The 23,640-nt window shown below is 43.9% G+C and overlaps 1 protein-coding gene across 4 annotated transcripts in view; it reads left to right on the plus strand.

Annotated features, from left to right (window-relative positions):
• The window catches only part of NDRG3 (NDRG family member 3), a 68,716-nt gene that overhangs the window by 13,794 nt on the left and 31,282 nt on the right, over window positions 1-23,640 (plus strand). For 2 of the 4 annotated variants that reach the window (XM_076351685.1, XM_076351687.1), the window contains exons 2-3: window positions 15,252-15,357; window positions 19,422-19,457. In XM_076351685.1, coding sequence (XP_076207800.1) covers window positions 15,301-15,357; window positions 19,422-19,457 — 93 coding nt within the window. In that variant the 5' untranslated portion in view covers window positions 15,252-15,300. The remainder of the gene's footprint in view (window positions 1-15,251; window positions 15,358-19,421; window positions 19,458-23,640) is intronic. The other 2 variants (XM_076351686.1, XM_076351688.1) reach the window with 1 other exon arrangement.

Genomic DNA, 23,640 nt, shown 5'->3' on the forward strand with positions numbered 1-23,640 from the left:
ATCACTTACTTAAATTGATAGACTGCTCAGGTGAATTGTGCTTTGAGTTGTATTTCAGTTTAACTTCTGCTCCTGACCCGGAGAAGCGCTTCTGGTCACAAAAGCTTGTCATTATTTCCAGCTAGTTAAATAAAAGGTATTACCTCAATCTGCAAACCTTTGAGATATTCGGAGGTTGAAAGAGTAGGGAGAGGAGTGATGGGGTCTCTTGGTGTTGTCTAGATAACCCCTCCGCTGTAAACGCAGTAGTGTGTGCTGAGCTGCAGTGTGAGCGTGTGGCCTCAGGGACCTCGCTCCCCGAGAGAGGCTGATGTCTGCCTGGGGACACCTCGCTTCTGAGCAGGGTACGGCTTTGCCCGAGACTGAATCAGGCTCTTGAGATGGTGAGGGAATATTCTGTGGTAAGGTGGGTTATTATCATTTTACTTTTAAAGTATTACGTATGATCCAGAGTAATTGGATTACTGGGGCTTAACAGATAACTAATTGTGTTATACTCTGTGGGTGCTCTTAGACCTCTCCACCAGTCAGCTAAAACTCGTTAGCATAAATTGCTGTGGAGGAGGCTCAAAAGAGAATCTACACTTTGGTTCCATGATGGTGGCTTAAACTAATATGATATTCTTTACAATTGGGTTTGGCACCTGTTAGTACCACAATTCACCTGACTAATACTGTCTTAATTACATCTTATGGTATTTTAAATCTCTTTTGAGGGTTTCTTTAGAATTCATGGCTGTAACATTGCAATACTGGACATGGGGTAGGTAAATATACCTGCTGTTTTCCAAAAGTATAAGGCAATGAAGCTTGGAGAGGGTGGGGGGGAAAAAGTAATATTGGAGTGAGTAAAATCAATCCAGAACTGAATAGGGCTCTCATTTTATTTCTGCAGTGACTGCATCAGCAGTGTCTTTAAACTAAATTCTGCTTAAAGGTGATTATGGGAGAAATGTGCATGTAGTGTTACAGGAAAAAAATATTAGAACCAGGTAAAAATATTTGATAATTTCTCTCCAGGTGAGTGTTGGCAAGCTAGCCCATCTTAGAGAAGGTATTATCAACGGACTTTTGTAGGGTCAGGGCTGGTGTTCTAATGCTTGCCGTTTGCTAAGGGCCTTGCACTGGGGAGGTCCTTCTCTGGACAACACACACTGACTTCTGGAAAGTTGTGGCTGCTCAGAGCTGTTGAAATGGGCCATCGGAAAGAGTTAGTCTTTGATTTAGCCTCCAGAGTGTGTTACTTTATATTGAATATTATTTTTTGGTTTTGTCATTTTGGGATGAAAGAGTATTCTGTGTATAATAAGTAAAAATGTTCACAATTTTTGTGACTATCAGGGAAGGAGAGAGGCACAAAACTAGATTTCATGGGTAACGCTGCCTTACCGGTTTTTCTGCAGCACAAAGCCTGAGAATAAATAACCTTTGTGTTCAGAAAGAACAACAGCGTTTCAGTGCACTGGGGAAGAAGCTTCTACAGGACCTGAGAGAGACCGACACTCATCTGAAGTATGCGTGGATGTACGAGCAAAGAGGAAGTGTCACTGGGTGCTATTCTTTTGCTGTTTCCTAGGCATTTGCTCTTGAGCTGTATCAGAACGGATCTTGCACTACACAGATCCTGTGCAGTTCTTCATGTGTTCTTATTCTGGAAAGTATTGAGTATTTTTCAGAAGCAGGGATCAATTTAATATTAAACCTATTATTTTGACATATTAACATCTGCCCTGAAAAATCTACGAGGAGATGAATTTCTGCTCCATCTATGCCTTTAATGTGAAGTATCTGACTTGACTCCTTATTCATTATTAAACAGTTTTAGAAAGGGAATTTTTAAATAGTGCTGATGTGTGGCTGAAACAGTCACTGCTTCTGGATTTTCATTCTTCATTTTATTCTGGTCTATGATATTTTCAGGATAAAAATCTCATTGTTTCTACATCTACCTTCTACTTGCAGCAAGAGAAATTCCCATTGGATAAAATGAAACAATTTTTGTAATGAGTGGTGTGTAATGCTGGAATCTACATCCTTAGGGATTTGAGAAACTGGATCTAGCTTTGAAATTACTCCTGCTTGGAGTAGGAGGTTGTGCTAGATGACCTCCAGAGATCCCTTCCAGCCTACGTTGTTCTGCGATTACATTCAGATCCCGTAAATGGAAACCTTGCAATGTCTCTGTTGTGCCATCTTCACCTGCAGAAGAGGCTGTGAACAGACTTCTGAGAAACTTCCTCTTAGTACTTCTTACTTGAGGAATTAGTTTTAGGCTTTGGTGCAGACAGCTTTATCCTTTGCTGTCGCCTTGGTGTGGTATGTCCTCCTTGTCTCATGGTGGTTTCTAGGGAATGAAATCAGGAATTAATCTGTTGTAACCAAGTCTTTCTAAACATGGGGGGGTTAAATGTGAAACCCATGTGATGATTCCGCTTCATTCAGAACTGGAGTATTGAAACTAAATCACTTGTATTGAGATCTTCAGCTACTTTTGAAAGAAGTAAAATCTTTGTGTTTTAACATCTTCAGAACTTTGTTTACAATAACTACATGTCCTAGTTGGAGTGTCCATGCTATCGTGGATTTCCACTCTAAGATATGTGATGTGAAGTTCTCTTAAGATTGTGAATGTTTTTGCTGTATCCCAAGTATACAAAACTGAATTTCACTTAATAGGAATCACCTTAACTTACACTATTGTTTCTTAATGGAAACTAAACTCTGAGTTGATGTACACCATGGACTTTGGTTTGGAGAAGTTTGGGTGAGGAAAAAAAGAAAAGACGACTTTTACCTGAGAGATATTGCAGCAAAAACTATGCAGATTCAACCTATCTTTGTAAAAACTGTTCTTTTCTTGGTATAAGTTTTTTACCCAGTCCAGTTCACTCACTAGATAGCTTTGCCTCTAACTTTGACCATAAAATTTTAACATGAATCAGTGTGGGGATGAATGAGGAAAGGGAGGGGAAGAAGGATGGAGAAAAAGGGAAGCAGAAGTTCTTTCCTGCCTAAAATGCCGACAGGGCTTGGATTTGGAGAGACAAGATCTCACCAGGACAGGAAGCACCTTAAGAGGATGTGTCTGTCAGACTTTGGCAGATCTCGGGAACTAGAGGCTGGGGCTTTTGAAGGAGGGTCTAAACTCGCAAGCATCCAGAGCCAAGAGCAGCCACTGGAATCTGTGGAGAGCAAACTGGGTTTGCGTGCACATGGCACCTGGTAATTAGGTCAGAGATTCCTCCTTGGGCCTTATCTGACAAACTTAAAATTTGGGAAGGCATATTTGGTACAGAGTGCCATCCTCCTTTGGTCTCCAGCTACTTTCAGAAAGGCATTCCTAATTTGGTGGAAAACATCACTTTCCTTCTGAAGATATTTTAGGTATCTACTTTATATGTAGTTTTATAATTGACTTCAAATGGAAGTCATTCTTATGAATAGTGATTTGAAATCAGTTACTGATGGCCAGGAATCAGACCTTAGAGACTTCCATGAGGCTGTGCTGAGATTGCTAAACACTGCTCCATGGGCCTGTCAAGGGTGACAAATTACTTGAGCAGCGACGAATGGCAATGATCAACAGAGCTCAGGCCCATCATCAGAAGGAGCTCCGTTTTTTATTTTGGGTAAAATGCCACTTGGTCATAAGAGCTTATGAAACAGCAGCGATTGGCTTCCCTGTGCCCGCTCCTATGCTCATCTGGGACCCGGGCTGCTCAGAGCTGTGCAGCCGCATCAAGCAGGGGCATCTGAGATAGACTCTGAGCCCATTCTGCTGCTGAAACCTCAGGAGCAACTGATGTTATTCCTGAAATAGTTAATGCATTTTGGAGGAAAATAATTTTTCTTTCTTTGTTCTTTCTTGTCTGATAGTCTGACCAACACTGAGGAAACCCACACGAACGCGTTATTTCTAGGCAGCTGCCACCCAGATTCAAGCATCCCGTTTATCATCAAACTTCCAGAATTTAGCCGAAGGTCGGCTGGCCTGGTGTAGCATGATTCTGCTCCAGGACAGAGGATTTAAATAATTTGTGTCATTGATGGACGGGTTTTACTGGCGAGGGAGGGAGAGCAGGCATCTGTTTTGGGGCTCTTGGCCTCCTTTTGATACAGCTGATGGTGAAATACATCTCTCTCACCTCTGCATTTCACCACGAGGTGACTTAATCTGGTGATAGGGAGGGACTTGGCTGTCCAAAACCTGCCATCTTACTATATGTGGTGGGGGGGTTACAGGGCGGTGGCTCCCTGCTCAGGTGATGCCATTTCACAATTGAAGAGTAACTGGCCAAATCCAGGCCCAGTCAAAACCCATTTGGTGCTGGTGGGCAGGTAATTCTGTAGTTTCCTTGCAGGCTGAGTGCCCTGGGCTGTGCCGAGGAGCTTCTCTGCTACTTGCTTGTTTCAGCATGTAGAGAAATGCGTGGTAAGGGCTTCGTGTAAAGTGTGTTAGATAAAGACGAGCATAAGAGGGATGCTGTTTGGCCTGCCCAGCAGTGCATCTGGTCATCCAATTCTCCAACAGTGGCAGTGGGGGAAGCTGTTTAGGGAGAGGCTGTGAGCTGGGCAGCTTTCTGCCGCTTTTCCCCATTGCTCTCCCAGGATCCACAAAGGCTGGGCCATAGATACCGGAGGATACATCCTTTTTTTTTTTTTTTCCCCCCTGACTAGTGTCTGTTTATGGACCTGTTCCTGAATGTATCAAACCATTTTTTTAAATCTCCTGAAATTATTTACCTCCAAAACCTTGAATATTTGAGCTCTATTAATAGCTCTCCTGAATGGTGGGTCATATCCCCCTCTCCTTTCTCCTTACTGCCATCATCGCACTGGCTCCCTTGCTCCTGTGATCACAGGGTGAGCTGCTTCAACTCACTAAAATGACAGAAAGAAAACCTGTGCCTTAGGAAAAACATCCGCCACTCCCAAGTTTTACAAATACAGCAAAAATAAAAATGTGGTTTTAAATTAAACTCTTCAATGAGTTTTAACTTTCAAACATTTTCACAAGTACTGAACCACCTGATGTTTCTGTGGATGCTCTAACTCCTGTGCTCTGTCTGCACCATGAAACATGCTGGTGTGGGATTTCCCTGGCAGCTGTGGAAGTGATGGCTGATGCCAAGTATTCGCTGGTGCCTGTGATGGCTCTGCCACTCCGCAGTGCCCCCTGTACATCGTGGTGGTTGGGTGACCTCATCCACTCTGTAGCTGGCTTCGTGGTTGTGGCATGTTTGAGTAACATAGTTAGCAAGTAAACAAGTAACACAAACTATAAGTTTGAGCATCCTTTGCCAAGGGACCATTCAAATTCTTTCTTTCTTTTAGTCCTCTTAGCTTCTCATTTGCATTTGGTTGGCCGTGCTTTATGGGATTTCCTGTTTTGCTCATCTGGACAAAGTTCCCACTTCTTTTAAATTCCAGCCATTCCCAGGATAGCCGCCTCAAACTTCCTATTGAGTCATGCAGGGTTTGTATATAAGGTGGCTCTGTCTTTATGCTTGCATAGTGGCACACAGATTACCTGGGCTTGCCATACAGCATTTTTAACAGTCTCCAGGGTCCTTGTAGGGTTTCTTCTTTTTGTTGCTTTTTTCTATTTTTTTATTTTGTTTTGACAAGTTGCCTCGGTTTTTATATAGTTTCTTTTCTTGAAATTGAGTATCTATGAGCCAGATTTACTGGCTTTCTGTCACGCTACAGCAGTTAACCTAATTGTATTGTGTTTTCTATTGAAAAGCAGATCTTCCACTAGTATCCTTCAAAGGATCATTCCAGTGTAACCTATTCTACAGGATAATGCTTCCTAAAAAAGCGACTGTAACAGGCCCTGCTTCAGTTTGCTTCTGAGAAGCAGGTCACTTGGAGCCCTTGTGTGCCCGGTGTCACCTGAGGGAAGGGCCAGGGTCTGACACAAGTACATCCCAGGAGTTAACCTCTCAGTACCTGGGCAGATGTACCTTGCAGGGAGCTGATAGCCTTGGGCACGCTGAGCAGTCTCGATTTACTGCTGAAGCAGTTGGTGTTTTCCATCCTATATCTCTGTTGTATTCATGCAGGTGTTTACAAACTGCTCCTGTTACTTATAAGGGAGGATGCTCACCATGGCTGGAAGAAGACATGGTCAATTGCTGCATCCTGTATCTGTTTCCACCCTCTCTGAAATAAGACGCTATTACCTGTTTTATCAAAGGGTTTCTATCCATTTCAGAAACTTATAAAATAAATGCCCATGCTGATGCGTACTAGATGTTAATTTATAGACCTGGTTACTTGTATCCAGGGAGCACCGTGAAGCCTGTAGTGAGTTAACTACTTTAGTTGTATATTTGCCTACTGCAGGATTTGGAGCTGACTGCAGAGCTCATTACATGTCTGGTCCTCATTACATGAGCCGGTCCCGATGTTCATGTGATTGTCTGATGTTCAGTGATTGTCTGTTGTTCAGTTCACTAAAACAGCAGAAGGCTAGCCTGGCAAAAAGTCAGCGTTAAATCTGCTCACGTTGCAGTCAGGCATGCCAGCCATTGCTTAAGGCAGGGTTTGGGTCACGGCTGCAAGGGGACGGAGGAGCAGGGCAGAGAAGAGAGCTGGAGGGTCTGATGTTCCTTTTCAGAGGCTGTGAGGTGAAACTTTAGTTCCTCTGTATTCTGAAATAATACCCTACAACAAGGCAACTCAGATTAGAAAACTGAGTTCTGTCTTACATTCTGTGTACACTTTATCTAAATTGATTAGATTTAGCATCTCTTGAAGCTACGTGCAGGCCCCTGCATATCACCTGGCAGTGTCGTGAGCTTTATCCATTCCGTGATTCAACTGAAGAGCTAACACTGCCAAAAAAACTGGTTTCTTACAATCATATGTCAAAGCAAGGTCTTTATACTTGACAGATTTAGAAAAAAAGGTGGTACACAAGGAGCTGAAGGAGCCTTTTGCTCAGTCAGTTCACTGATCCAAGTGAAAACTAGTCCTGGAAAAAACAATTGAGGAGGCAGTAAGCAGATCTGACTTGCCCCATTACTGTGTAATCGTCGACCTGGTGCAAGGGAAGGAGAGGAAGGAATTGCTGGCTGGTGTAGGGAGGGAGGGCAGGAGCATCCCTTTTGGCAGCAACCCACAATTATGTTAGATGAATAATGAAATTACATCCTGAATTGATTCCGAGTTGCCCTATATCCGTTACTGGTTTTAACTGTGTTAATTTGAGTTGCCTCTCCTGTGCTGGCCAGCTGCCTGGGAAGGCGCATAAAATTCAGCCTGACACACACAAGGATGTTTTCTGCTTGGAAGTTAATTCACAGACTGGAAATGATGGAAGTGGCAGCAGGGCAGCAGTTGTGATGGTTTTGAAGTAATGACACGTACTTGAGAAAAGATTGTCCTTCAGATGATGCAGGATGGGCAATAAGCCAAACTGAAAGAGCTTGTTCTGGGAAGCTCCAAGGAGCAGTGCTACATGGGTAAGGGAAAGATGCATTTAAATAATGAGGAAGAAGGGGGGAAAAAGCATATAATAAAAATGTAATTTTAGCAGTTTGTTTTTCATACAATGTATATGCATTCTTAAAATTTACGTCAATCCTGTGAATGCCCCTTTTGCAAGCGGTCTGCAGTTAGAGCAGATTAAAATAGTGAAACTGCATCCTGAGAGTTAAATCTGCCTTCTGTGTACATCTGTATTCTTATATTCAATAGACATAATTATTTAATACTAAACAATATCTATTTGCTGTGATAAAACTTTAAAAGGTCTTTCCCATGTTTGGTGGATAACTTGGAATTGGAGATGTTGAAATGTTTGATCAGCTTTTGACTGCAAGTATACTATTTTCTGATGGCCAAAATCCGTTTATTCAAGTTGGAATGAAGTAAGAAAAGTTTGGTTTTGCTCTGTGAAGACATTAGTAGAAGTGATTTAGATGTATATACATATACAGCACAATGAAAGGGTGTTAGTTACCTGAACAAGCTGATACCAGAAGCAGTTGTGTTGTCTTAGCTGCTGAGGAGCAGAATATATTCGGTCTTCCTGAGCTTTGCACGTCTGTGGTGATTTCTGTACCCACAGAAGGGTAGGGTTTATCCAGGCTGCATTATATTACGCTGCATGTGCCAAGAGATGTGACCAAAACTACTTGGTGCAATTCCTTCACTGCTGAATATATGTTATTACATCATTACAATTTATATATATGAGTGAACACAAAAAGTTTAAGGTAGTTTTATTTTTAAAATCAAAGGGACTCTACAAACTTTTCTTATGCATTTGATCTGAATATTTTTCTTCCATCCCAATAGTACTTCACACAAATAAGTTAAAAAAGATCAATCACAATTGCATTACAAAATATGAAAACTGAGGTCTGGCTAAATGTTTGTTTAGCTATACCATAACTTAAATGGTGATTCCTCCCACACAGCAAGAAGGCTCAGTTGGGTGTAAAGGCTATATTTATCAATGCAATTTAATGTTTTGTAGCCAGTGAAAATGCAACTTTTTCAATAAGATAAATAAAATGCAAAATCAGCGTTAAATTTCAGTAAATTGAAATGCACTGCTTGATGATAAAAATCATTGTTAAAATCTCATTTAAACAGATTTCAAATCCATCTTGCTCTGGAACGCTTTATTTTGCTCAATGGGCTACATATTCACATTTGATTAATTTTCTTCACTTAAAATGTAAAAACGCACAGTCAATTAGTAGGAAGCATAGTTGAAACAAAGCAGAAACAAGCTTGAAAATAAAACTGCAAAGGGAACCGAAGGATCTGGTGGAAAGCAGCCAGATTTAATCATAAGCTTCTTAAGGGTAAGCTGCTCCCGAAGAGACCGATTTCCCTGCTTGCCTTATGTCAGATCGGAGGATGTGTGCGTGCAGAGCAGTTGAGTTCAGCTACGCATACTGCCTCTGTGTGGGTGAGAGCTTGAAGGTGTTGTCACGGGACGGATAGAGGAGATGTCATGGGGAGAAGCTGCGGTGGTAGGCAGTGCTGATGAAGACGCTATGAATGTTTTGGTTGGGGCAAATGTCCCACTGAAGCCTTCAGAGCCCTCACCCATACCTGGGTGGGACCCCCTGAACTACGGGGGCTGTGGAAGCAGGTGGATCAGTAGAGGGGAAAGCATCTTTGAACAGATCTATTTTAACGTGTCCTTCATCATAAAACTGATAAAAATGGATCTGGTTTAGTTTGAGCTGTGTGAGCTGCTGACGCTGGATAATGCAGGTATTGCTTTAGAGCGGTGCCAGTGGGCAAGAAAGGGACATGGAAAAATCATGTGAATGACATAACTGATAATAATAGCCACTGCTTATTTCATTTGCAGTGGGGAGAACAGCTTATTAAGGGAAGTGCTGTAAAGCTATTTGAAAGAGATACCATGACCAGAAAAGGCTGTTTTGGAGACAATAATTTGCATCATTTTCATAGGAGAAATTTCCTATTCCAGTTTATATCCTGGATATCCCCACTCTAAAACTTCTTGGACTGTACTGTACAGGGGAGCTCAGCATGGTTCAGTGTTTTCATGGGCACTGGTCCAGGTAACTCAAAACAATTTGAAGACTTCTACATTTTTCTTGCATTCTTGCTTAATCAGCCCTATAGCTGATGCCTGTTAATGAAATGGTGGCTAAGGATAACGTCCTGCTAGCTGAGCTCAGTTACGCACATGGCAGTGTGATGCTTCTTGTAATTAGAATTGGACTCGTTCTCCAAAATTAATGGAAAGCTAGGCACAGACCTTTGCCTTACAAAACCATTGTTAAATGTAGGTCTCGTTTAAACTCCTTAGAAATTATATTTAGCAGCTGGCATTTCTGTCCTGAGTGTAGCCCAGATTTAAAGGAGGTAAAAGCATGCTGTGTAACAAAGCTGCTGTCGCTCATGTGCAGTAGCTGGCACTGTGCTGGTTAAGCGGAACGTAATTTCTCTCTGCAGGCTTGCAGTTTGTCTTGGAGGTGGAGCACCATGTGGTGCATTCCCAAAAATATATGAGCTGGAACACAAAGTAAGTAACCTAGGAAAATATTTTGAAAGTGAATTTGGACCCTTTGCCTGTTTTGCTGGAAGTTTACCGTGTCAGCCAGCATTTCAGGATAGAAAACAGAGTAGCCTATGCAGGTCGTTAGGAAGCATGCTGCTGTCAAGAGGCTTACAAAGGACTGGAGAGCAACATAACAGGAATGCCCAAGGGTCTCAAAGGCCATAAATGAAACTTATTTTACTTAAGATCTATATGCCAAGACTGCGGTCTGCCCGGCCAGAGTGAGGAGCATTGTCAGGCAGCTTGTCTTCCGGTGTGTACGAGAGAGAGAAGCAAAGGAGGCACAGGAAGCCTTATGTGGAAAGGAAAAAGCTGTAGTGAAAAGCTACACAACACACATGGCTGAACAGATGCCTGAGCTGCAAACCTGAGGGCTGTGGGTAGTTTACTTTAGTTCTTGCACTGGCTGCAAATTCTGGGTTTATTCCCATCTTCCTTTGCACACCCTGGAGCAGCATTTCTTCTTTCCATCTCGTAAGCAGCAGGTAGCTGTGTCAGAGGGCAGTTCTTGGAAACCTAACCCACATTGTCATGACTGTAAGTGTAGTCAGTCCCTAGAGAGGAGGCTTCTTCAGCTGGCCTCTGCTGGGCTGCCAGACAAGGGAGCGTATATTTAGGAACATTTAATGCCATGTTTTGTAGCATAGCTTGATAACTGTCTTGTGTAATTTTGCCTCAATGCGGTTAACATACAAAGCAGGAGTATAATGGGCTATGGAGTTAACAAATTAGAAGCTGTAGTCAAGTTGATGTATGAGTCGAGATGAATGAACAAGAATTTTCAGCCTCTGAATACAAGATTTTGTTGCACTGAGTTCCTAAACACTGTGGGGAAATTGCACCTCCATAATAAAACAGAATATTCAAGGAGGTGCCCAGAGAGTTGGATTCAAGATCCAACTCTTGAAGCTTGTAACCCTGTGGAGAGTGGTACTGCTAGAACTTCGCCGAATAGAAACTGGAGCCTAAGTACCCACAAGCGGTGCAGTTTACACTGCTGGCTCTGTGGGTGCAGGTCTGTAGTACTCGTGCTCTTGACTTACTGAACTTACTTTAACACTTCTTTTTTTGTATATCGAAATGATATAAGTTGAGAGCACCCTTATCTTGGAGTAAGCATGCGAGCATGTTTCTTATTTATAGGTAGATGGTTTCTTTCTGAGGCTCACCTGCCTTGGTTTTTTTGCAGCCTTCTGTGTCCTACCCTCATTTCTAGTCTCTGTGCTAATGATTCACCAAATATCTTTCCTCAGTTCTTGTCTTACTGATTTTCAAAGAGCACAGAGTCTACTCCAGCCTTCGGGAGGCCTTTGGAAAGGGATGGATGGTTTAAATTGGGGTATTTGAGTGTATTTATAGTCATATATAAATGGAGGCAAGAGGAATACTTGCAAAGCAGGTGATACTGGGACATTTACAGAAAAATGTATGATTTATACACAGATCATTCCAGGCAAACCTTTTGCTTTGCCTGTAGCCTATCTTCTACAGAGCTCTTCTGTGTGCTATGAATATTTATGCTGCTTTGTTGTGGTATTTTAAACTTGCTTTCAGCTTATGAAATGACATGTTTGTTTCTTTAAATAACAGGAGGAGTGGAGGGAGAGAATTCATTGTTTCCTGGGCAGACATGTCTGCAGATCTTTTACAAGGAGTCTTTAACATGGTTGGAGCAGAGGATAGCCCAGGTCGCCAATACCCCACCCTTCCCTTTGCCTCTGCATTTGGAGATGTGCTTTACCAGGTCTCTCTGCTACAAAGCATTCTCTTTTGAGAAATTTTTGTGGCCTTTTTTGGACAAATGTGCCCCTTTGCATGTTTCAAACCAAAAGCCATATTGCTGTTAGCATAGCAGGGTACTCAAGTGAAGTTGTGGTGAATAATCATGTAGAACGAGTCAGATCTCGTGCTGTAATAACAAGTTACCCAGATTTGGTCCAGGGCAATTGCATTCAGATTGCTGAGACCTTGGGAAGAGAAAAGTGTGTGCATCTACCTACAGAATATCCTCTGAACAGATTCAAATGAAGTCCTGAGGCTGTGACAGCCATTTTCTGGAGAGTTCACAAGTGAGTGGATTGGGAAGAGCTGGTTCAGCAATCTAAAAAAAGCTGCTTGTAAGCAGTGGTGGGGACGCCCTGTACCTTTTCTTTCAAAAAACCTTCAAAAAGCTTTTGAGTTTCTAGGAAGGCAGAAAAAACTCAGATTTGCTGGATGAGCAGATTAGAATCAAAAAGTTTAGAAAAGAAATCCACCATCTGGCCGTTTGTGGCTGTGCAGGTTTAATCTTTCTGTCTGATTTTGCTCTCAGTTCAGCAATTGTCAGCGGCTTCCTGGCTCACCTCGGCATTCGGTCCCCTGTGGCCCCTTCGGAGGTCCTGCTCTTGCTCCTGCAGCCTGGGTGAGAGTCTGCTCTGAGCCGGAGTCTCCCATGCTGACTGTGCTGCAGACTCATTGCAGAGCATGTCTCTTACTCTTCCTGCGTGCTCCCCTACAGAAGTTTTCCCAGCTACATGAGCCTAGTTGGTGTTAAGGAAGGTGGTCTCTTCTCTCTCAAGGAAGTTTCACCTACTTCTGAGCCCAGCATCCAAAACAGCAGCCTTTCTTGTTGCTGCCCAGCTTGCTTTAACAAAGGAGCAACACGCAGCGCAGGTATAACACAGCAGTTTGTTGCCTTAGCCCCTAGAGACCCCCCTTCCCCTGAAACAGTATTTGGAGCAATAGTGGACCAGGAAGATAAGGATCAGATTAATTTCAGAGTGACGTTGTTTATTGTGTGCACTGTAGTTGCATCTAGAGACCAAGTATGAAATGGAGGTTGATGACATAAAAGCATTTGATAATCCTTGCTTTGAACGCCTACTTAGTTTTTTGTTATTCTCATATGACAAATGATTAACAAAGTAGTGCATGGGATTTACGAAATGGGTCTGTCTCCCTCTCTCTAGACTTTACACACTTCATGGACTGGCATGCTTGTACCAGCAGCAAACGATGTCCCCGGGCAGGTTTATGCAGGATGCATCCCAGGGCTCTCTGGGAGTTGTTGCTCTTTGTATAGTTCAGGGGAAACTAGGAGGAATATCTGCAAAGCTTTAGCAAAAGTATCTTTGAGCAACCTAATGCAGAGCAATTGGTGCTCTGAGTTGTTCTTTGGTCAGTCAAAGCTCGGTAGAGAGTGATTGTTAGATGCCCAGCTTCACTGTAGACTCTGGTTTAGGCAAAAATGCTAGGTGTGAGCCTAAGACTCATGAACCACAAAACAAGCATAACTTACCACTCCCTTGAGTACAAAAACCCACAGAGAAAGGTGGCTAGTGTGTGCACAGTTTTTTAATCCCTTTGGGTAGAGTGGACAACTTCTTGGTCTCTTGGGTGACCCCAAGAATAAGCATCGCTTTCCTGCCTGCCATCAAGTCCAGTGGGTGTCTTTTCAAAGCAGCATGAGAGAGGAATAAGCTCTCCAGATAATAAGGTGGTTGTTCTAGTACTGTCTGTCACCTGCTGCAGATAAGCTTTGTGAGGCTTGTTTGAAACTCCTTTGGTGTCAGTAACCTTGTGGGATGCTATTTTGGAGAGAACCTGGTAGATCTTGAGCTCTTAATCAGTCCCAGTATATATGGAAGTTGTGATTCCTTAGCAGAAAATATTTTTTGGTCCCCATGACACCCTTTGGGGCTTACAGTGCATTATATAATGACACTTACTGCTCTTCTGAATAAAAATTCATCGTGGGGTAAGGGGGATGTTGCCTGTAAATTAACTGGTTTTTTGGAACTTTCACAACTGATGTGTTTTACAGCAAAAAAATCTGAAAAAGAAGAATAATTTCAAGTTTCCCAAAGCAAAGAAGCTAAAAGAGAGGGGAGTTGCTGTGGCTGATTTTCAGAGGGGAAAAGGCATTATGGTTTGTTTTGTGCCAGACTGGCTTCAGCCACACCAATGTTAGTCCTGGCACAAAGGGGGATGACAAGAGTGCGCAGCTTTGCACAGCATTTGGGGTGAGGGGAACCCCTCCTTCCCAGAGCAGCGCATGTATGTGTGGAATTAAGGTGGCTGGAGAAGCACAGCTGCAGTACTCTTTTTCCACTTTTTTTCTTTCGTGGTTAGCAGCAGAACGTTATCTTGGACAGAGAATTTGATTTGTGACAGTGTTTGAGAGTCTTTTCCTAGTACACTCAGCTAACGCCCAGGAAGCCCACCACATGCCTATTCCTGTCCCTGCTTATGTCCATTAGTTCTTTTATTTCATCTACAGTAATATGTATAGTTTTCCTGAACAACCAAATAATCTGCACCATCAGGCATGATCATCTCCTATTGCCAGAGCCCTCTTCAAATTGCTGCAACTGCCTGTTCTAGAAATTCTCCTGTCTAGAAACAGTAGAAGGTAGAGCCTCTAGAATAAAAATTAAATCCCTGGTAAACTCGGCCATATTTTCCCTCCATCCTCATTGTTGTATTTATACTAGAAGATTTCTTCCCTGACTCTGTGGCAGCAGGGATTTCCTATAGACGTATGGCAACCTCACATACTGTTGGTTACATTTTTTTCTTTCCTTTGATGACTCTGCACCACCTGATGGAGAATGATTGTTTGGGCCGCACAATTAACAGTGTTACCCTGCACATGTTCAACTGGACCAGGACTATCTGGGGGCCATTTTTATATCCCGCCTCATAAAACAAGGGCTCCCTTGGGTTCTGGGCTGTCTTATGTTCTGCCAGCAAGGTACTTGGATCTCCACACCTCTGTCTCCCACGTGCAAACACAGTGTTGGCTGCATGTCTCGTGGGTTACAGGCACAGCCCTGTCTCTAGTGGCTGGATGCTGTGGCTAAGGTGTGTCAGACATGGCAGTGAGATGTCAGTATTCCCGCATATTGAACACAGTTTTTTCGCTCTGCTGATCCAGTCATTTCCAGTTCATTTCCAGGCAGACTGTGGCTGAAGTACCAGCAATGCATGGTAGTGGATCCAGACTTTGAGTAGAAAGGCCTGAGCTTTCAGGGACAGCTTTCAATGGGCAAGGCAATGTGCAGGGTAAGGAGTACAATAACTGCCACACTCGGTGCAAGCATGGCCTTTCAGGCTTCTGTTTGAGCATATACAAGTCTAATGAAAGATCTTAAAGCTTTCTTTGGCTAGCATCTCTTGTAATACTGTTTCTAACAGTATGCCTTTGTTTCAGAATCACCCATTTGCTGCTCTGAGGGTTAATTGGCTCCACTTACAGCACCATGGACGAACTGCAGGATGTTCAGTTGACAGAGATCAAACCGCTCCTGAATGACAAGGTAATGCTAGCTGCTCCTTTGCTCTCACAGGTGTACTCTGGCTGACTTTGGCAAGGAGCCCTGATTGCCAGAATCTGTTTACAGCTTGAAGTACCTTTAAGTACTGAAAAACAGTAAATGCTTCCCCACTTTGATAATCCATTACCACATACTCTTCCAAAGTCTCAGGGAAAGACAAACCACCACAGTTCAGGTAAGTTTGGAGTCCCGGCCAAACAGTGTGTCATGCCTGTACTGAGGATTTACAAAGGCAGGGCAGAAATTTGAAAGGTGATACCATTCCTGACCTGGCGGAGCTGTAGAACCTCTATAAGTTCATGCTTTTTAGAGAAACCTTGGATTGTATCCCATTTTCTTTTTTTTACTTTTTTGTTTTAAATTTTTTTCTTAAATTATCCTTTTGTGTGTTGACCCCCAAAACAACCCTGTCTCCCTGGATTTAGCAATGGAGACCCATTTCCTTTTAATATCTGCAGAGCCTAGCTAGAGCAGTCCAGATTCATGCAATACTGAAACTTTGGAAAATCATTGTATTGCAGCAGCTGTTTAAGGCTTTCACTCTGTCTTCTGTGGGCTGGAGGAGAGCCATCTGGGCTTTAGGAAAGCCCTAGCCTCACTGGATTCTGCCATGAACTGTTGCTCTGAGTGCCTAAGTCATTATGGGCCATCCCAACAAGACCTAGAATCTTGCATCTGCAAATTGTGATTGTGAGCAATGCGGTTTGGTCATTTTCCACACCTAACAGCCAAATATGATGATATGTGAAGCAGTTCCCAATGCTTTGCTGCTCTGAAATTCTGCTATGTTTTAGTCTGTGCTGCTTAGTCTTTGCTCATTTCTGCAGTGTGCTAGCATATCTGTTTAGTATCTGTAAAATCTAAAAATTCAGCTGAAATCTGCAGTCCAGCTGCCTATTCTTACAGTCTAGTGCTGAGTACTAGGCTTCCACCATAGCTTAAACATAACTTTAAAAAATGTTTCCAGGGAGGGTGAGCCTCGGAAGAACAAAATCAGTGTAGACCAGCAGATAAAAATACAGAAAGGCCTTGAAAACAGTTTATGACTTCAAATCGAGAGATAAAAGTTTACGGAAGACAAGCTTCCTAAATGCAGTGCCCCAGCTCTTGCTCATGATTCTCCTAGGTTTTTCCATGTTTGAGTTCAAAAGGGTACATTTCCCTTGCTTCGGTGAGCTGACCTAAGTAGGAGGTATTGAAGCATGCCAAAACAAAGTGGTTTTCACTTTATAAGTTTTCAGTCTCTCCGTCAAGTGTTGCCTGATCAGTCCCATCAGGTCCGTGCTGTGGTGTCATCTCACAGCCATTTCTCTTAGCTAGTAGCTGGGACAGTTCTGGTTTAAATGCAGCCCAGTGGTGTTAACCAGCATACAGAAGGGCACATACAAAGTGATATTTGGTTTCCTTGACTCAGTTTTGAAGTTACAGGAAGTATGTACTATCTCAGTAGGAAAAAATATGTAGAGTGGCTCCAGAACCATCCTCAGCGCTGCGTGGGAGGAGACGTGTGCTGTGGCTCTCCTTTTTACACTTTGTTTTAACAAAAGAAATGCCTCGGGGAGCTACCATCTGAGGTCTGGCCCTTATTAATGCTTTCAAGCTTGAAATAATACACATGTGCTTTTTAGACGTAGTTTATGGAGCATATGGGTGTGGTGCCATAATGTGCTGTTCTGTGCAGCGTATCAGAGTCCAAAAAGTATTGAGCTGGCAGTTCACTAAGATTTTTACTGACCAATCCACTTTAGATGTAGGAGTTTGAGCCAGCATGGATTAATGGCCAGAAATAGTACAGTAAAACTCTTAAGGTGCTAGTGGGTGAGTGCTCATGAACTCTTCAGATACAAAGGCTGTGGTATAGAGAAAAGGAGCTCTGGTGTCTTAAACTCTAAAACGAGTGGAATTGCCTGGGAAATGGAAATGGGTCATACCTTGTTCGCTTGTCTGAACTGTAGGAAATGCCATTGGTGACCACTGAGTCCTGGCTTTGTTTTGTCTCAAATCTAAGTCAGCAGAAAATTACAAGTCTGACTTTTAAAGAATACAAACACTCTTATGTTTATGTGTAACTTAAGCCTAATAGCAAGTGCAGGGAAGTAAAATACATTAGATTATATATGTTCACCTCATTCAGGCTCACTAAAATGTGGTGACTTTATACTGGGAAAGAAAATCAACTTCAAATGTTCCCACTTAGTTGAATGAGAGAGAAAAAGAGAGTACTGCCTGTAACCTGATCAGAAAACTTATCCCAGTGATACTTTATTATTCTGGCTGGTCCATATTCTGGCACCTTTGACTCCTATTAAGATAGCCTCAGTGAAAAGTTACTGAAATGCAACGGCTTAATTCAGCAGATTGCATGGACAGCCCTTAGGCTGGATTCGGTCCTTCCAGCTAGCTCTTTGCCTTTGAGGTGTGGCCATCACACCTTCAGAGGACTAAGGATTAAGGACTATGCCTTAATCTTAGACTTTCTCAAGTTAAGACAATGAATAGATTAATGGTTTAAAGTCAGATTTTGGTGTGTTAAAATCAAGTATCCAGGAGTCAGGACATGTCAGCACTAATGCTACTTGTGCATTGTGGTATACCCTGACAACAAGCAACACAGTTGGCAGACCTTCCTTCTTTGCTTTGTGTCGTTTTCTCCCTGGCCGGGGAATCTTGCTTTTCTCAGTACAAATTCAGCTCACCCTTTTCTTTACTTAGCATGCACCATCCAAGTCCAGTGCTGGGTACAGAAGTTTCTCGTTTCTTCATAGGCTTTTTTACAGTCCTTAATCACTGTGGCATTGGGTGACTGAATTTACTTTCTTTACGACCTGGTAGATGAGAAGGCTCCACTGTCTGTATTTAACAGAGCAGGGAAAGAGGCATAGACAGAGTTGTCAGAAATCTCGGCTAACTTTAGGATCTCAAACTGAAATAAGAGGGGACTGCTTTTTATTTTCTTTTCCCCCATCCTGAGGATTTGGTGCTTTGTGCCACGTCACATTCAAAACATTGACACAGTTCAATACTTAACACCGGGGGGATTCTTAAAACGGATTTGCAGATATCTCAACTTAAACATCTCAGACTGAAGAACATAGGTAGCAACCTGTGTTCTTGCTAATGTGGCAAAGGTTTGGGGGAAGAAAAACAGGGCCATTTGTTTACACACGGAGAGGAGTTTAGGGTGCTCAGCCAGGAGAAACATTTGGGGTGCTTCTGTTGTGCATATATGGTCCTAGTTGTAATTTTAGCAGTCATAAGGTGCTATGCCTAAAACACGTAAGCTAGAATGCTGTCTCAAATGGTTTGCTCAGCCTTTTGCAGCATTTGACAGCACTCAGTAGCGTAACCTACTCTGTGGTCAGAGCCAGAGTCTTACGAAGCACATGGGCATGCAGACAAGTTACTGCAGACCTTCGAACTTGCAGTACGCCAAATGTGTGCTGTACTTACTGTGCTCTCCCGTATGCGTGGTGTCACCCTCTGGGAAAAGTCAGTTGTGAATTGTTGAGCCCAGTTCCCATACGCTCTGGTTTCAGTAGCTTACAGGTCACTGCGATTGCTGTGGAACGATACCACACACACAACAGTTACTGCAGAGTACCTGACTGCATAGCTTGTTTTCTTGCACTCCTAGTGGTAGTCCTTTCAAGAGTTTTGCATTCAAATTGTTAATGGGCACCAGGACCAGACAAAACCCAACCTCATAACCAGCCTGGCTTTGGTCAAGGTCCTTCCTATGTGCATCTGTCCCTGCTCGAATGCTCTCAACTCTCAGCTGTGTCCATAGGTAGTCTCCTTAGTTGACAGCCTTGGGACAGCCCCCAGCAAACTTGCTGTATAGTAACGGGCAGAACTTGCATGGAGTTTTCTTGTATGGGTCTCACATTTCGTTGCTGTCCTGACTGTGGTCAGGCTAGACTGTGCTGGAGCAGAGGTCTCTGAGGGGAACTTTCATGATGATGTTGGGGGTGTTCTGGGGTACTGTGCTGAACTCTTTTTTTTTTTTTTTTTTTTTTTTTTTTTTCTCTTCTGATTTTTGTTAACAGAATGCGGCTCGCAACTTCCAGGACTTCGACTGTCAGGTAAGACACGTGCAAGAGACAAGGATCTGTGGGCAGATTCCCCGTGGCCCATGACTAATGCTGAGAGAGAGATGAAAAAGCTCTGTATCTTAATTTTAACTCCTGTTAAGGTTTAATCAGTAAGAACTTGAATATGTCCAGTTGGCAGAAATTGCCCTTCACCCTTTCATGCAGAGCATATTGTTCTGAGCTCTGAGGTGCAGACCTGGACTGCTCTGTTGGGGCTCCACAACATCTCACAGGATGGCTGGTCTCCTGAAAAGCAGTTTCTTTGAGACATGCAATATGCTGAAGAGCTGCAGCTCTGTCACATCCCATCTGGTTCACTGGCTAGGAAAGGAGGAGCCTGCATGCTCTGTCTATTTGTGTTGAGAGGAGATGGAAGTCACCAAGCTGCCCCAGATACAGCACCCCTGCTTTGCTGGGCCTGGGTCATGACAAAGCCGTGGTCATTTTCTGGGAGATTATTCACCTGACAGAGTAGTGCGGAGATGAGCCTGATCGCTCTGGTTGCTATAGGAATAATCCTTTTAGAGGAGCCGTTGCGCCACAAGCATCCAAGACAGAGGACACGTTCTCTGTTAGGCGGAGCACAGCACTGAGTGCGTTTTGTAGAGCACAGGCTCATTTACTGTGCTGGATTACCTTGCTGACTTCCCACTCAGCATGCTGATACGCAGCCAGCGGCTTTTCTTTCTCTTCAGCTGCAGGAGACTGCTGTGTCTGTAGTGTTCTGCTTAGCACAGGACAGGCTCTCACTGCTGTATTACACCAGCGTTGCAGCCAGGGGGTAGAGCTGTCAAAATCACGTGATAGCTTTTAATAAAAGTCTGTTGATGGAGATGATTCCGGAAAACCTTCTGCAAGCCTGTGCAGAACAGGAATATAATAAATACAGTCCTGAGAAGATAGTTTGTATTTCTTCCATCTCTTGATAACAGACACTGAAAGTACACCCCATCTGGGCAGGCATGTGTCACTGTACTGCTTTAGCTTGATTCATTGTGAGTTTTAGCGTTATCTTAAAGCCTATAAGTATAAAAATTACTAATCTTAGCACGTTGTAACTTTAGTGTCTAGTCTTAGAAGTGGCAACAGTGTTAGGCAATGATTTTTCTGTTTTAATAAAGGTAGATAATGTGCACTTCCCTGTACCGTCTTGTCTCCATCTGTCTTTCTACATCTTCTCCATCTCTGCCAGAGGTACAGTGTGCTCCTATGTTGGATGGGGAATGGGTAAAAGTAGGTGCAATGCTTTTGAGTAAGAGTGTTAGGGAGTACAGGCACTGCCTATTGGGGCCTGTCTGCCATGATTGGAAAGAATATAAATACAGTGCCTCAGTGTCTGAGTGCATTAGTCTTCACTGCAAATTCTCTAATGACCCAACAGAGCTCTCGGTTTTCCCATCCCCTGCCTGTCTGTGAGCAGGTGTGGTCTTTTGGAGCTGGAACGGAGTGGGAAGGTAGGAAGGAGTCCCTGTAACAGGGCTGTGCGTTGCTGCTGCCCTTTTGCTGTACGCTTTCCCTCTACAAGCAAAGCCTCTTTGCGCCCTTTTTAAAAACACCCCAAATCTGAAGCTGTGCGAGCCCCAAAGAAACACAGTGCTGCAACAACCGACTCGTGTGCTCGGCATGTCCTGGTGCTGCTGTTGTTTCGGCTCCCTGTCTGCCCCGGGGCTGAGCTGCGGGAAGAGCTGCCAAGCAGCCCTGCAGCCAAGGAGAGGGGCTCTCTCGAGCGCTGGGCCGGGGAAGGATGTGCTTGTGGCTTCTCTGTGCTTTGATTTAGATCAGCAGTGAGCTGGTGGCCATGGCAACAGTTAGGCAGGAGACAAGATGTTCCTTCCAGGAGCCCTCTTGGTAATCCATTTAGAATATTTTTTTTAGCAAGAAGTTAACAGTGTCTCTTGTGACTGTAAATGTTGTCCCAGCCTCACCTTCCTCCAGCATCTCACCCTACAAGGTGTGGTTTCAGGGCACACGTGGCTTGGCCCCCCGTCCTACCTGGAAAGTACCCCTAAGGGCTGGATTAAGTCTCTGTTTGAAATCTGTCAGGATAGATGGTGTGTTTTGTCCTTGGATTTTCTGCCTCAGTTGCTAATACCAGGAACAGTACTTAAACTTGGAGGTTGAGGTCTTCTGTTGTCCTGTGAAAAATTACTGCTGCTTTTTAATCTGGCAAAGCACATCTGGCTGCCACATTGAGGCCTCTGCAAAATTGGTGTGTGTCTACTTACCAGTGTTCAAGAAGGGGGAATTCGAAGTGAAGAAGTTTGCTAGGGCTTTCAGAGGAAGGGAGATCCTGTTGTGTGAAGAGAGACTTAGAAGCACTTAGGCTGAGGTGGGGGTTTAATTTGTCCAGAATTTCACGGGGAGGAATAGCCTTGGGGAGGATCTCAATTTTACAAGAACAGGCACAAACTGGCCACAAATTCATGAAGGCTAATAACTGGAAGATGGTTTCCAGTTACAGTGCAGTGAAGTTCTCAATCAGCTTCCGATAGCAGTAACATCTGTAAGGGACCTGGCGGGTTTTAAGACAAAATTTAGGGGGTTTGTGGGATGGGTTATATTATACAGTGTAGTGTTTACAGCATGAGAGCATGGCATCAGTGATGCAAGACCTGCATTTCAGACCTTTTTATTTTTCTAATAGTCAAAAAAAAGCTGTTTGAAATGGAGATAAAGCTGTGGCTTTGCATGGGGCCAACCACATCCTGGGCTGTGCTTGCAAGGCTGCAGCCAGCAGGGCGAGGGAAGGGGGTGCTCTCTGTTAGCACTGGTGGCAACCCTGTTGACAGTGCAGGTCCAGTTTGAGCTCCTCAGTAGAAGACACTGACATGCTGGAGTGACTCCTCTATTATTGCAGCCTGTGTTATTCTGTGCCCTTGGCCATGAGGTGATTTGCTGTAAGTCCATCCCAGCTCCTTCCAGGACTGACCGATGCCCCTGCAGAACTCTGCCTTGGATACAGCCAGAGCAGTAACACAGCCGCTGGGCCTCGGTGTTAGTTCATCCTGCGGTGCCCCTAGACCTCCTTCTGGCTGGAAGCTAGAGTTTCAAAATATTTTCTGCCGTTGATCCATGCTTATGACTGGGAGAAGTGTTTAGTTTAATCCGAGCTCACGAGCATGTCGTTAGCACTGTCACTGACTCTCTGAGTTGTTGTGCTGGTTGTGGCTGGGACAGAGTTAATTTTCTTCATAGAAGCTAGTATGGGGCTATGTTTTGGATTGTTGCATGCTGAAGCCAGTTTTGGTCCCATCACCGCTTGGCTTGCTTGATTGCAGTGCATGTTTCACATCAGGTATCCAGTACCTGAGGGAATTAGCCGTGCTGGAGGTGATTTATGATGACCTGAACAATGAGCAGCTATCCAAAGATCCAGATGCAGTCAAGTGCACACAACCCATGTGGCGGAAGTTTGTACGGAGCGCACCATCATTATATGCCAACTCATTGGCAGTAATGACCTGGAAAGATGGAGAGGAACAAACGGTGGGTGAATTGGCTGGCCAACTCCGGCAATATGAAGAAAGTCTCTCTTCCTCCCTACGGGCCTGCATCTCGGCCGTGGAGAAACTGCCGGACACGTTAGCTGAGAAACTGTCCCAGGAGTTCCAGCGATTCAAAGAGGTTATGTCCTACTCCCCACCTGTACAGACCAGTATCTCAGCCATTAGGAGTAAGTTTCCCTCTGCTCAAGAGAGAGGATATAGTGGATACACACTACGGGCCACCCTGTGGTTTTACCTACGTGACCACGGAGAGGACATGAGGAAGTGGGATGGAAAATCTACCTCGACCCTAGAGGCACGGGTACGTGAGTTGCAAGGAAAAAAAATCACAAAAGGGGGTTCTTCCAGGAAAATTGCTGCTCCAGTTTCCAGTGAGCAGTTCCCCAGACAGAGTAGAAGGGCTCATTTTACTTCTGATCTTAATAAAGGGACATTTGAATTGCATTTACAGGACGTGAGTAATGAATACTATGACCAGGACTAGAGGGGCCCTGCCTCCAGCCAGGTGGAGGAAAGAGACAACCGGGTTTACTGGACTGTGTGGATCCGATGGTCTGGCACATCGGACCCACAGGAGTATAAGGCTCTAGTAGACACCGGTGCACAGTGTACCCTAATGCCAGCAAGCTATAAAGGGGCAGAACCCATCTGTATTTCTGGAGTGACAG

This window comes from Aptenodytes patagonicus, chromosome 14, assembly GCF_965638725.1.
Source record: "Aptenodytes patagonicus chromosome 14, bAptPat1.pri.cur, whole genome shotgun sequence".
In the NCBI taxonomy this organism is placed as follows: Eukaryota; Metazoa; Chordata; class Aves; order Sphenisciformes; family Spheniscidae; genus Aptenodytes; species Aptenodytes patagonicus.